The sequence below is a fragment of the Mauremys reevesii genome, linkage group 1 (assembly GCF_016161935.1).
Source record: "Mauremys reevesii isolate NIE-2019 linkage group 1, ASM1616193v1, whole genome shotgun sequence".
Taxonomy (NCBI): Eukaryota; Metazoa; Chordata; order Testudines; family Geoemydidae; genus Mauremys; species Mauremys reevesii.
Genome location: NC_052623.1, coordinates 138,876,032 through 138,889,502, shown reverse-complemented (window position 1 = coordinate 138,889,502; position 13,471 = coordinate 138,876,032). Strand labels below are relative to the sequence as shown.

General features: G+C 40.2%; 1 protein-coding gene across 4 annotated transcripts in view; it reads right to left on the bottom strand.

The window, feature by feature from the left end:
- The window catches only part of GLRA2 (glycine receptor alpha 2), a 220,322-nt gene that overhangs the window by 142,897 nt on the left and 63,954 nt on the right, over window positions 1-13,471 (bottom strand). For 3 of the 4 annotated variants that reach the window (XM_039521036.1, XM_039521038.1, XM_039521037.1), the window contains one exon: window positions 12,374-12,507. In XM_039521036.1, the coding sequence (XP_039376970.1) occupies window positions 12,374-12,507 (134 nt within the window). Of the gene's footprint in view, window positions 1-12,373; window positions 12,508-13,471 lie in introns of those variants that run through there. The other variant, XM_039521039.1, reaches the window with a different exon arrangement.

Below are 13,471 nucleotides of genomic sequence, written 5' to 3'. Positions count from 1 at the left end.
TTTAAAAGCGTGGCAAAACTGTAGTTCCAAGGGGGTATGTATCATGAAAGGTGCAAAATTCTCCTTCACAGCTATTTCTATGTGGCTGTAGCTAGTCCATTCAATCTGATCAAAGTTTTAAAAAGGTTTGTTTTGAGACAGGAAGTTAACATTTGAGCATAGGGTAAATATGCTGGGGGCGGGGGTCCCCCAGAAAAACACCTCAGACTGGCCTGATCTTATAAGCTACTGTCATTTGGAAATGAAAATTGCAGCTAAATTCCCATGATATGAAGTCCCTGCGAGCCATGGACCCTCCACACTTTCAGTTTGTTACGAGTATGTGTACATTTATGTGCGAACAGGAGCAGCAAATCAGGGCAGTTTTGCAAGGGAGTTCTCCAGGTAAAGGAGGACACTACATGACCCTGGGGGTGAGTTTGTTGTCTGTTAGTTTGTTGCTGTGTGCCTGTTTCCTTGCCCTGTGCCTGCTTAATTGAAGTTTGTAATGTGCTCTGTTTGGGGGCGGGAGGCAGGGGGGCTGTGCGCTGAGCCTTGCGACCCCCTAGGCAAGGCTGAGAGCTTCCTAACAAGGCTCTAGCCTGCCATCCTTTGACCCCTCATCCCTTTTTGATCCCTTGACAAGGGGACAGGGCTAACTCAGGGAGAACAAGGGTAGAAAATGCTAGCTCCTAAGAAAATACTAGAGGAGCTAGCAAATAGGAGCAGCAAACAGGGGAGTTTTGTGAGAGAGTTCAGAGATGGAGCATGAGAGCCAGATACACTTAATAAACATTCTCTAAACTTAAGCCAATAGTCGCCCCCCCACCCAAAACAAACAAACAAACACAGAGAGAGAGAGAACAAATAAACAACCAAACAACCCTGCAAGAGAAAAATAATGCAGGCAGATGTCCAGCAGCAGGGTGGTGGCTATCCAGTTTATTGCACTGAATGCAGTATGTAAGATCACCTGCCTTGTGGGCAGGTGGCATGTGTGTGCATTCGGTGCAAGCAGCTCATGGCCCTCAGAGACCCACTCTGGGCTCTTGAGACCAGAGCGGCTTAACTGGAGGAGCTAAGGGAGACAGAGAGGTACATAGATGAGACTTTCCAGGACCCAGTAGAATGGTCCAATTCCTGGTCTCACAGCCTCAGTGATGTTGAGAAGGATGAAAGTCTCATGGAAGGAGAACATCCAACTGGAGTGGAGGGAAACAATCTCATAGTTGGGACCTTCCTTCCATATGATGTCATGGTATCCTAAAGATACCTCTCGAGGGGAGGGAACCCCTGTTGTTAGGAGGAGACAGGGAATAGTAATCAGTGATTCAATTATTAGAAATAAAGATAGTTGGGTTTGTGATGACAGGGAGAACTGTATGGTGAATTGCCTGCCGGGTGCAATCTAGACAGACTTATATGCCATGCTGGGGAAGAACCAGTGGTCGTGGTACATATAAGTACCAATGACATAGGGATAGGTAGGAAAGAGGTCCTGGAAGCCAAATTTGGATTGCTAGATAAGAGATTGATGTCCAGGACCTCCATGGTAGCATTCTCTGAAATGTTTTCAGTTCCACGTGCAGGACTAGGTAGACAGGCAGAACTCCAGGGTCTTAATGCATGGATGAGATGATGGTGTTCAGAGGAAGGATTTAGGTCTATTAGGAACTGGGGAACTTTTGGAGAAAGGAGGAGTCTATACAGGAAGGATGGGCTCCACCTAAGCCAGAGCAGAACCAGATTGCTGGCATGTAAAATTAAAAAGGTTGTAGAGGAGTTTTTAAACTAAGGGCTAGGGGAAAGCTGACAGGTGTGGAGAAGCACACAATTCAGATAGACACATCCCTTAGGGAAGGATGTATTAAAGGGGATACGCTATATCCTAGTAAAGAGGAGAGGACAGACATTGATTATACACAGGTAGGAACCAAAGTCAAACGAGAAAGAGTCCCATTCAGTTACATCACATGAAGACAGACAACTAAATACTGACAAATGTTATAAGTGCTTGTATACAAATACAAGACGGCAGCTTTGGCTCCAAGAAGAGACAAGGAAGTTTCCAGAAGCTGGAGAGCCAGAGACCACAGGGAAGGGTGGCCTTGAAGCCAGGGACAAGGTATTGACTTAAGACTGCCTTCTGCTTGTTTGTCAACCTTTGTTATAAAAGAGTAAACCTCCTTAACTGAGATTGGGTGTGGCAGCCCACGCTTCTACCTGGGGATCAGCAGCAGAGTCTGGTGATGGGGATTTCAATTATCCCCATATTGACTGGGTATATGTCACCTCAGGATGGGATGCAGAAATAGTTTCTAGACACCACAAATGACTCCTTCTTGGAGCAGCTAGTCCTGGAACCAACAAGGGGAGAGGAAATTCTTGATTTAGTCCTAAGTACAGCACAGGATCTGGTTCAAAAGGAGAATATAGCTGAACCACTTGGCAATAGCAACCATAATATAATTACATTTAACACCCCTGTAGGGAGGAAAATACCAAAGAAACCCACACACAGTAGGATTTAAATTAGAAAAGGGGAACTACACAAAAACAAGGAGGCTAGTTAAATGAAAATTAAAAGGAACAGTCCCAAGAGCGAAATGCCTGAAAGCTGCATGGGAACTTTTAAAAAACACAATAATAGAGGCTCATACTATATATATATATATATATATATATATATATATATATATCTCCCAAATAAAAAAAACAGTAAGAGGACCCAAAAAATGCCACCATGCCTAACAGAGTAAAAGAGGCAGTTAAACACAAAAAGATATCTTTTAAAAACTGGAAGTCAAATCCTACTGAGAAAAATAGAAAGGAACATAAACTCTGGCAAATTTAGTGTAAAAGTGTAATTAGAAAGGCTAAAAAAGAATTTGAAGAGCAACTAAAAAAACACAAACTAACAGAAACTTTTTAAAGTATATCAGAAGCAGGAAACCTGCGAAACTATCAGTGGGGCAACTGGATGATCAAGATGCTAAAGAAGCACTCAAGGAAAATAAGGCCATTGCGGAGAAGCTAACTGAATTCCTTGCATCAGACTTCACTGAAGAGGATGTGAGGGAGATTCCCACATCTGAGCCTTTCTTTTTCGATGACAAATCTTAGGAACTGTCCCAGGCTGAGGTATCAGTAGAGGAGTTTTTTTAACAAATTGATAAATTAAATAGTAATAAGTCACTAGGACCAGATGGTATTCACCCAAGTGGTCTGAAGGAACTCAAATATGAAATTACAGAACTATTAACTGTGGTATGTAACCTATCGCTTAAATCAGCCTCTGTACAGGATGACTGGTGAATAGCTAATATGACACTGATTTTTAAAAAAGGATCCTGGCTTTTACAGGCCAGCAAGCCTAACTTCAGTACCAGGCAAATTGGTTGACACTATAGTAAAGAACAGAATTATGAGACATATAGATGAACACAATATGTTGGCGAAGAGTCAACATGCCATTTGCATAGGGAAATCATGCCTCGCCAATCTATTAGAATTCTTTGAGGGCATCAGCAAACATGACAACAAGGGTGATCCAGTGGATATATTGTACTTGAACTTTCAGAAAGACTTTGACAAGATCTCTCACCAAATCTCTTAAGCAAAGTAGGCAGTCATGGGATAAGAGGGAAGGCCCTTTCATAAATCAGTAACTGGATAAAGATAGGAAACAAAGGGTAGAAATAAATGGTCTGTTTTCAGATAAGAGAGAAATAAATAGCAGGGTCCCTCAAGAATCTGTATTGGAATCAGTGCTGTTCAACATATTCATAAATGATTTGGGAAAAGACATACACAATGAGGTGGCAGAAGTTTGCAGATGGTACAAAATTAGTCAAGATAGTTAAGTGCAAAGCTGACTGTGAAGAGTTAACAAAGGAATCTCACATTTTCTCACAAGAAAATGGCAGATGAAATTCAATTTTGATAAATGCAAAGTGATGTACATTGGAAAATGTAATCCCAACTATACATACAAAATGATAGGGTCTAAATTAGCTATTACCACTCAAGAAAGAGATCTTGGAGTCATCACTGTTTTCTTTCTTTGCAAGTTATACAACAGAGTGAAAGAGGACACCATTCCGACTCAGGCCATGCAATGGCAAGAAGGAACTGGAGAGGCATCAACTCACACTGCCTCTTACATCCTTGGTTGGGAGCACAAGGAGAGCTACTGGGCATGTGCAGGCCAATGGACACTGCTTTGAAGAATTTCTGGATTCAGGCGCCTGGTGCGCATGTTGTGTACTCCATGTGTGGAATGCACACAAGGACTAGCACTCAGAGAAGAATGTTCTGTTCTGTTCATTCCCTCTGAAGCATCTGGCACCAGCCACTAGTAGAAGTCAGGATACCGGGATAGGTGAAGGACTGGTCTGACCCAATGGTCAGTATGGCCATTCTTATGTTCTTGTGTATATGTACATTTATATATAAATACATACACACATTATATATCTATACACATCAATTATACATATGTCAATTACATGTGTTTTCTAAGGCAATCAGAACACATTAAGATGTTAGGTGGGTGAGTAATTCCAGTGCATCAACCTCCATTGCATGAAATATTTAAATCTATGCAGGATATTTAGCTATTGATATGATCAAAATAAAACAATTTAAACAGAATTTTATCAGAAGATCACAGTCTCCTTCTTTGATATCAAAGATCTTGGGTTTTGCTTTGACATTTGTTTTTTTGTAAATTCCCTCTGTAGTTTAAGTGGCAGCAGCAGACCAATCTTCCATAGCAACAGTCAAATCCACTGATATCACCTAATTAAATCATTGATTCTGAATAAAGACAACACACTATAATGACAGTGATCACTTTCAGTCCATGGAACTCCTGTTGGCCTCACTGGTATATTGGAAGAGAACCCTAAATTAAAGTGTGATGGGAATGAAACATAAGCCCCCATCAGTGCCCTTGCAGACTATAGCAGGTATACAGGAATTTAAACAGAAATAGAAACGAGGATGTTCCTTGCATAGCTATGGTAAATATAGGCTTATCCATTAAAACAGAAGATGAGCTGTGCATGCCAACAGACGGAAGCTGGATAGCATTCCTTTTACTGTGTTTCACACAAAGGATAAAACAATTGTTTATTTATAATTTGTCCTTATATACAGCCAAATTCTATACTCAGATATGCACACAACTTCCTCAGAAATCAATTGGAAGTATTTCAGGGAAGAATATTGTTCATGAAATTTATCCCCATAGCAGTGTTCCCCAATAGCATATATGTAGGGAGGATGACTGCGTGGCCATGTCCCCAGACTGACAGATCATTGGCCAGGGCCATCCACCTGCTCTCAAAGGAGAATCTTGCCTATTTACAATGTGGATGCGCTAGCAGGAGGATAAGCTGCATCCTTTTGCTCCTTTGATGCACCCAATCAAGAGATCACAGGATTTTGCCATCTGTTAGATTTGTCCCTTATGGATCTTGAATGGTATGACAAATACCCAGTTTTTTAATACTCATTTTGTCTGGTCTTATGAGGGATGTTAGCTGCTAGCCATTGAAGTCTGGCCTTATGACGGTTGTTAGCCATGCTTAAATATAGCTCTCCAGTTTCATAGCCAATGCTGCATGGTGAGGTTTTCAATTTTTATCTGTTATATTTTACAGGAGTTTTTAAAAAGGTATTTATTTTAAATTGGCATCTTTTGATTCATGTTGAGTCATTTGCATATAGTGCCTCTTCTTAGCACATCAAGAAATGACATTGTCATGTGTCAGCTGTGGCTCCATTCAGTCTCCTTCCCTTGTCACATAATGCTTCTCTTCCTCTTGTTACATGCTAATTTATTTCAGGTACTTGCAGTGGACAAATGGATTCAAACATAAGGGAAAATTTGACACTTGGTGCCAAGGAGTTAAAGTGCATAAGCCATTTCCTGTAACAGTTGCGAGGCTAATTTTTAGTCCATGTTTATTATTCCAATTTAAACCCACTGACTAAGCACAAAAATGACATGGCACAACTATAATAGCAAGCTACTCTTTCACAACTACAGCCATTACACGCCCAAACTTCCTCTCTCTTCACAAGACTTCAGTGAGGTTCACGTGCGCTCTTGCCCAGAAACAACAGCTTTGGGGCAAGATACCGCACAATATATTGCAATAGCAGCACTACACTATCTGGTGGAAAAGGAAAGTGCCCTGCTGCTGGACCCCTAAATGTAAGTGCACACCAAAAATGGAAAGATTCTTTAACAAATCACGACTTAAAGGAAAACAGCTAGATGTAACTATAGCTATGAACATGAGGTTTTACAGCATCACTGTAACCAACACTGTTAACCTCTTCTATGCCAAAATAGAGTGTACCCTCAGAAACAATGAGGCCAAATCCTTCCCACCCCATGCCACACACAGACACTCCCCCCCTCCCCCGCCGCATTCCACTTGCTTAATGCTGCCCCACAGCTCAAAGCAGGCAGATAATCATCTTAGTCAGCTAGATGGGGAGGTCCCTGGCATAACTGGATCTAGATGGTCACCCTCTCCTGCAGAGGCATGTGCAGGATTGGTCCCAAAGCATGCAATAATAACATGAAAATATTATTCCATTTTGAGGATGTTGCATAAAATCCTTAATATAAAATTCCAGCAAAATGGAAAGGTGAATTAACACATAGGGCTGGATTTTTCAGGGAAGCTGAGAAGGGTTGTGAGAGAGTGACTCTGAATCACTGATAGAGCCCGGTGCTTTGTTAATCCTCATGATCCTTTAAGGAATTAAGCCAAGGAGAGTGGAGTAAAGCTGAAGGGAGATGGTGCTTGTGGGCTGGTGAGAACATTACACTCAACAGCCATCATGAGCCATTGTCTGTGAGAAAAATCGATTCACCAAAGCTCGTGCAGGGAGATGCATGTTACTTCCCACTGCACCAGCTAATTCTTCTGTGCCCCAGAGGGGAACTGTCTTGTGAGGTCAGCATGTCAAAGAGGTCCTGTATTCTTACTGCTACCCTCCCTCAGAATTTCCACTTAGGCTTTAGATTACAGGCAGGATTATGTGGAAGACTCATTGGCATAGACTATGGAAAAGATGTGTTAATACATCTTCAGGTCACCCAGACCACTTTCCCGTCTTGTCCAGCACTGCCCACTTGTTGGGCTGTCTTTGTCATCCATGTCCCCCACCCATCCCCCCCAGCAAAAGCCACTGGTTCCCTGCCACTGAATTCATGTCAGCACAGCCAGGCTGAATATGATGGTTAGTTCCTCACAGCTTCACCTACTCATATTTTCCTTTAGCTGCAACTATTAAGCACACTGTAGTGAGCTGCTCCTGGCTGGCAATAGGAGTAATTGAAAATCCTAAAATAAATCTAAGACATTCACTAAATTGCATATAAGCACCTATGCCCACTGAACTAGATCCTGAACTTGTGTAAATCAGTATAGCTCCTCTGAAATGAATGGAGATGTGTTATTTACACCAGCTGAGAATCTTACCTCCACTCCCTTTCACGCCCATTGTCCTTCCTCACCTGTGGTCTTTTCAGTGTGGATGTAGAGATTTGCTCACATTGGTGAGGGCTGTGTTCCTTTTTTCCCATTTTGTTAAACCTCAGTGTACAGGTACTGAGCAAACAGAGAAGATGAAATCCTTGCCCCATTGAAGACAATGAGAGTTTTGCCATTGACTTTGACAGGGCCAGGATTTCACGCAGCACAATAATGACATTTTGGTTGGCTCTTCATGCTGCTTTCAGCAGTGCTCAGCAGCCTGCTGGACTGAACCATAGTGAGAATCCAGTGCAAACTTCTGCTGAAAGACTGTCAGATGTGTTCATTCCTACTTCATTTGGTATGAAGGACAGATTATTATAGCTGGAAAATGGTTTTTCATATTTGATTTGCTGTAGTGTGTGTTTAAATTTTCAATTTGTTTTTAGACTATACAGTTGTAACAAATGGAAATTAAAAAAATAATTAAAATAACTTTAAAGATCAACATATGCAAGGAGATTCTAATTTTAGGCTTCTGTCACCCCCATGACTCATGTTGTGATTAAGTTGTTGATATGCATGGTCATCATGCTATCGCATGTGCTTTTGCACATCATGTTGAGTCAGCCTGAGGTGAACAGGTGGTAATCCATGATAGAACACTGCAACATTACTTCATTATCTTGTGCTCTTATCTACCAGAAAGCATACCCTTGGCTATCATATTTCAGCACAGATGCCCTCTTCCATTACTTCAGCTAGCCCTAAAAAAAATGAAGTAAGTTAAAGAGAAAGTGCCCCTCTCCACTTAGAATTTCTTTGTTTTTGTAATTTAAGACAGGATGTTAATATAATGTTAGTGAACTGTGTGTGCAGGATAACTTGCACTTATTATCTTTTAGAAACAAGGTTCTCCTGACAAGGTAGCTAAAAGAGAGAAACATCAACTTGAGTGATTGCACCTGATCCAATGCTGACTTGAGTCAATGGAAGAATTCCCATTGACTGCAATCAGAATTGGATTGGACCTTTAAATATATATGGTTTAACATTCATCTCACTTTCCTTTGTTAAGCTATTAGGACCTTCAGATTAAGTAAATGCAAGATAAAGTGCAGGCCACCTAGGGATATGTCTAACACTGCATTTAAACATCCGCAGCTGGCCTGTGTCATCTGACTCAGGCTCACAGGGTTCAAGCTAAGGGACTGTTTCATTGTGGTGTAGACATTTGGGCTTGGGCTGGAGCCCAAAGTCTGGGACCCTGCGAGGGGGGACAGTCCCATAGCCTGGGCTCCAGTCCAAGCCCCAACATCTACATGGCAATTAAACAGCCCCTTAGCCCGAGCCCTGCAAGCCTGAGTCAGCTGGCACAGGCCAGGCACAGGTGTCTAATTGAAGTGTAGACATACCCTACATGTTTGACTTAGAAAGCTCAAAGCAAGGAAATTCTTAGCTGAGACTGCCACTGTGTCCTTAACGCTCCCTGTGGTGCCCATCATGGTGACAATCACTCTCATCCCCTGGTGGTTTTGCACACAATCTCTTATTAGGCCTATAGGAACTGGAAAACAAATTTCTATTCAAAATAATGGCAAATGACAGTGATAATTCATAAGGTCACTAGAGTAGAAAAGACTCTACACTGAACAGTATTGCTGCTAAAAGAGCTAAATGTCGCAGTGTCATCAATGTCTGATATTTAAATTATTTGATATTCACCTTGTTGCTGTCACTTAATCCATCTGAATTTTTTATTCAAGAATGCAAATGAGAAAAATCATTCTATTTGGATAAAACATTTTGCTTAAGTGAACAATCATTTTTCCCTTACGCTAAAGCGAGTTGCCTTTATGTCAGAAGTTAATCAACTAGCTGTTTTCCAGTGACTCAGACTTTGAAACCTGTCATATAAATGTATTTAAATTAATGTACATTCAGTAGCATAAAATAAGAGGATGCAACAGAATTGCCTTCTTCATGAATACCAGACTCTTTTCTGACAAAGCAAAAAAATGCCAGTTATAGACCAGAAAAAAAGCTGTGTGATTGAACTGTTATTGATATGAAGCAGATGCAATCTGGATGAATGCATAAACAATATCCAAAGTACTTTGGTTCACAGTTTCTTTTCTAAAATGCAGTTAATGATATTCACCTGTTCCATAATCATATGCAAAGTCAAATAATAGACTTATTTTAAGAGACTTTTCTTTTGGACACCTTTTTGGCTTAAAATGATTTAATATATTGTTTTCAAATATACAATGTAATCAATAATGTAATAATTTGACATTTTACACTTTAATACATTTCTGCTACTTTGAATGTTGCTATTATATTGATGGATCCGATCACAAAAGCAAAGTAAAATAGATCAGTAAATTCTTAGAAACTGAAATATGTTTTGTAACATGATCATAATACTGAACTCAGTACAAAAACACCTTTATAACATCCAGATTTGTAACAGAAATTCATTATGATCCTCCCCACAAGCCATCTGCCTTTTTATTTATTCATGTATTTATTTTAAGGGGAAATTATGCAAAACTAGAAAGACAATGCTTTCTACTTTTGTACTTTTTGGAAAATTTTCACGAGATCTGGATATTGGCCAAAAAGTTGTGTTTTTCAGCTAACTAACTGGAACCTGGAATATATAGTAAATCGGCCACAAGGCTGCTTATGGTTATTCAGGGTTTTCACTGATGGCGTGAAGTTCAAAACTCTATGCACAGCATCTTCACTCTGGTTCACCAAACATGATGGATTTGTAGAGAGGATTGGATGATAGAAAAGAATGATATAACCTGTTAGACCCTTCACAGAAAGATTCAGAAGAAGGGAAGTTGTGCAAAAATCGAAGCTGAATTTCTGATTTAAAAATGCTACAAAGTGAAGTTCTGCTCTGAAAAATGACTTTGTGAAAACAGCACTGGTGGAGTTCTGTGTTTATTGACATCCAAGGCTTAACTGTGCCTTGCAGGCACAGCCCTCCTTTGGAATCAGCGGGGAGCCACCACCTCCCTGGGGGAACATTGAAAGTAACTCATGTCAAGCACTTTGGAATGGACCAGCATCCCCACTTTTATTGGATGTAGTTTATTATCTCCTATGCAGCCAGTCAGCTCTGCTTACCAGTGCATCGAAAGAGAGAGCCACAGGCCTCTCTGCTCCCATCCTTCTCCTTTGGAGGTGCTACATGTCCCCCAGGAAGTAGGGAAGAAGCAATCTGTGCACCCTTGTGTATACAGACTGCTATTGTGTCTGGTCTTATGTACACAAGGTGTAGTATGGGATGGCTTCTTGCATTCTCCTCCCCAACTATACCCCCATGGAATGGCCAGGCAGAACCTGTCCTTAACAATTATTTATCTGTTCAGTTCAGGACGAATTCTGCCTTCCTTTACACCCTGTCAAACTTCACTAAAGTCTATGTGACTGCATGGGGTGTGAATGAGAGCAGAAAATGATTTGGGGTTGTTGTTTTTACTATAACAACACAGCCCCTGCTACAGGAAAGCACTTAAGCACATGCTAAATGTTAAAGGCATGCTTAAATGCCATTAATGTCAATGCCTAAGTGCTTTCCTGAATTGGGGCCACAGTTTGACTGGCAGTTTCATCAGCTTTACTTCTGGAAGCCACACTAGCTTCTTTCTGGCTCATGCATCATAAACAGTAAAAAAGATTCCACATTCCAAATTCGGCAGTTTGCACAGGAGGGAATGAAGGCAGAAAATGTTCTTGATTTGAAATTTAATTAACATTGCTGTCATTGATGTGTGAGCTCCCTCTCTCATACTAGCAGCATCCACTGGCTGAACAATATCCTTTCATACCAATAGCTTTCATTGCAGAATTAATAGGAATAAAAAGTAGTAAAAAAAATTGTCACCAAAGCCAGCAGATATGCATCTGAAATACACACAGGGGAGCAGACCTATTGAGGAAGAGAGTACATTTTCACATAGTCACTTTTCAAAAAATAACTGCACTTTGAGCTTAGATTTCTTTGTTTAAAAAAGGCAAGTTTGGTAGAACTTTGTAGAGCTCTTGAGCCATTCTAAATGTTTAAGAGAAAACTTGCTCTCCCCTCTCTGGGGACCAAATCCTGAACTCACTGGCATGAATGTTGAAAGGGCAAAAGCAGTGGAAACGCTGCTTATCCACTGACTAGTGGCCAAAGCTGTGGAATCCTCAGCATCTGCAGCCTCACATGTGCTAATGCTAAGATGCTTATGGTCATTCATCACACAGTAAAGAAAATGGTGTGAGAATAGGGCAGGGCAGGGAGTTGCCAAGCCAAAGCATAAACCTAGGTAACCCTAAATCAGCATATGAAAAAAGAATTGGACTATGTCCACTATCCTACCCCACAGCCAGTAATGGCTGGAAGAAGTCTACTCTGTGGGTGCCCTGGCCCCTAATTCCTTCATCTCCCTCAGAGTTTTACATGAGCACAGCCCTTTTACTTGGGATTTGCTTGAGAGTTCAGGATTTAGCCCTGTATGTCTAGAAACTTCAGAAATCAGCAAATCCAATTGTATTTAGTAAGGGAACCTGGAACATACTTCTGTTTATTGTTTAGATCAGTAACTAGAGAGATTTACAGAAGTGACTTCTAGCAAAACCAAAGCCTGGATCCTTTACAAATATTATTTAATGTACGGCTACATTCCAAAAGAACCCTCCATCTAAAGCACCAGGAGCCTGATTCTCCACTGTGCTTCTCCAATTTTATGCCAATGAAATAATTGATTTCAATGGAATGATTGTTCTGCAAAAGTGGAATAGTGGAAAGGAGAATCAGGCCACAGATGTAAAGTTATCAAAACCCATAGTATGTCACGAAGACTTCCAATTAGTTGATCAATAGAGAAACTTACCTTTAAAATTTGGTCTGATTCTTGCATCATACCCTGAAGTCCTTCCCATCAATTTGTCCAAAAAATCTGAAGGAGACAGGGTCTGTGAGGGGGATTTTCCAGATCTGGAATCATGTTCTTTACAGAAAGCCGCCCTAAACAAATTATTAGCCACCATTAGCGACTATTCAGCTCTCATTGCCTTTATGTTTAGGGAGGAAATTATAATACTCTTTAAAAAAATCTTCATCAACATTGATTGTACTAATGAATAGATAGGCAGAAAATGGATCCTTGTTTTCATCAGAAAACTTTATTTTAGAAGTGAAAATAAGTTTCAAGTAAGAGAAATATATCAGTGCATCACAATTTGTTCTATAGAACACTTAGACTATAAAAAGAAAATTGTTAAAACTGTAGGATTTTAAATAGATGTCTTCAACTTATCTGATTGTTTAAAACATTATCCTGAGGACTTTGATCTCCCAATTCATGTTATTTTCAGAGTTACATGTATGCTACTGAAACCATTTTCACTTTAAGCTGGTCCTAAGGTGGCTTCAAACTTCCATACAATGATTGGCAAAACCCATCACACAACAGTGAAAATTGTTGACTTTGTTAATATCCAAAACAAAACAAAAACATAGGAGCAGCAATAGTCTTTACAGATTCCATCTAAGTTGGTTTTAAATTGTGTTAATTAAAGAGCCAATTCTTTACCAGCTGTGTGTTTATTTTCCCTGAAACGGGAAGCGAAGCAAATGCATCTGATTTTAATCTTCTACCCACAGCGAGCAATGATAATGGTCCTTTCCCCCATCTTTCCCTTTAATTTGTTTTTATAACCAGACTTTTTTGAATAGCTCTGTGTCTTGAGGTTTTAACATTAAGTTAATAGTACCACCATGCCTTTGTAGCTTTGTATATACAGCATATTAGATATTTCAGGGGAAGGAAATCTGGTGATTGTTCCCTAGAAAAAATAAACTAGAAGCACTTGAACAAATTTGGACTGCAGGGACATGAATTCTGTCATAACCATTATTAAATCAGCGAGTTTAAAATATGACTAATTTGTTTGGTTCCTAAATTATCTGTTTTATATTTCAATAGCTT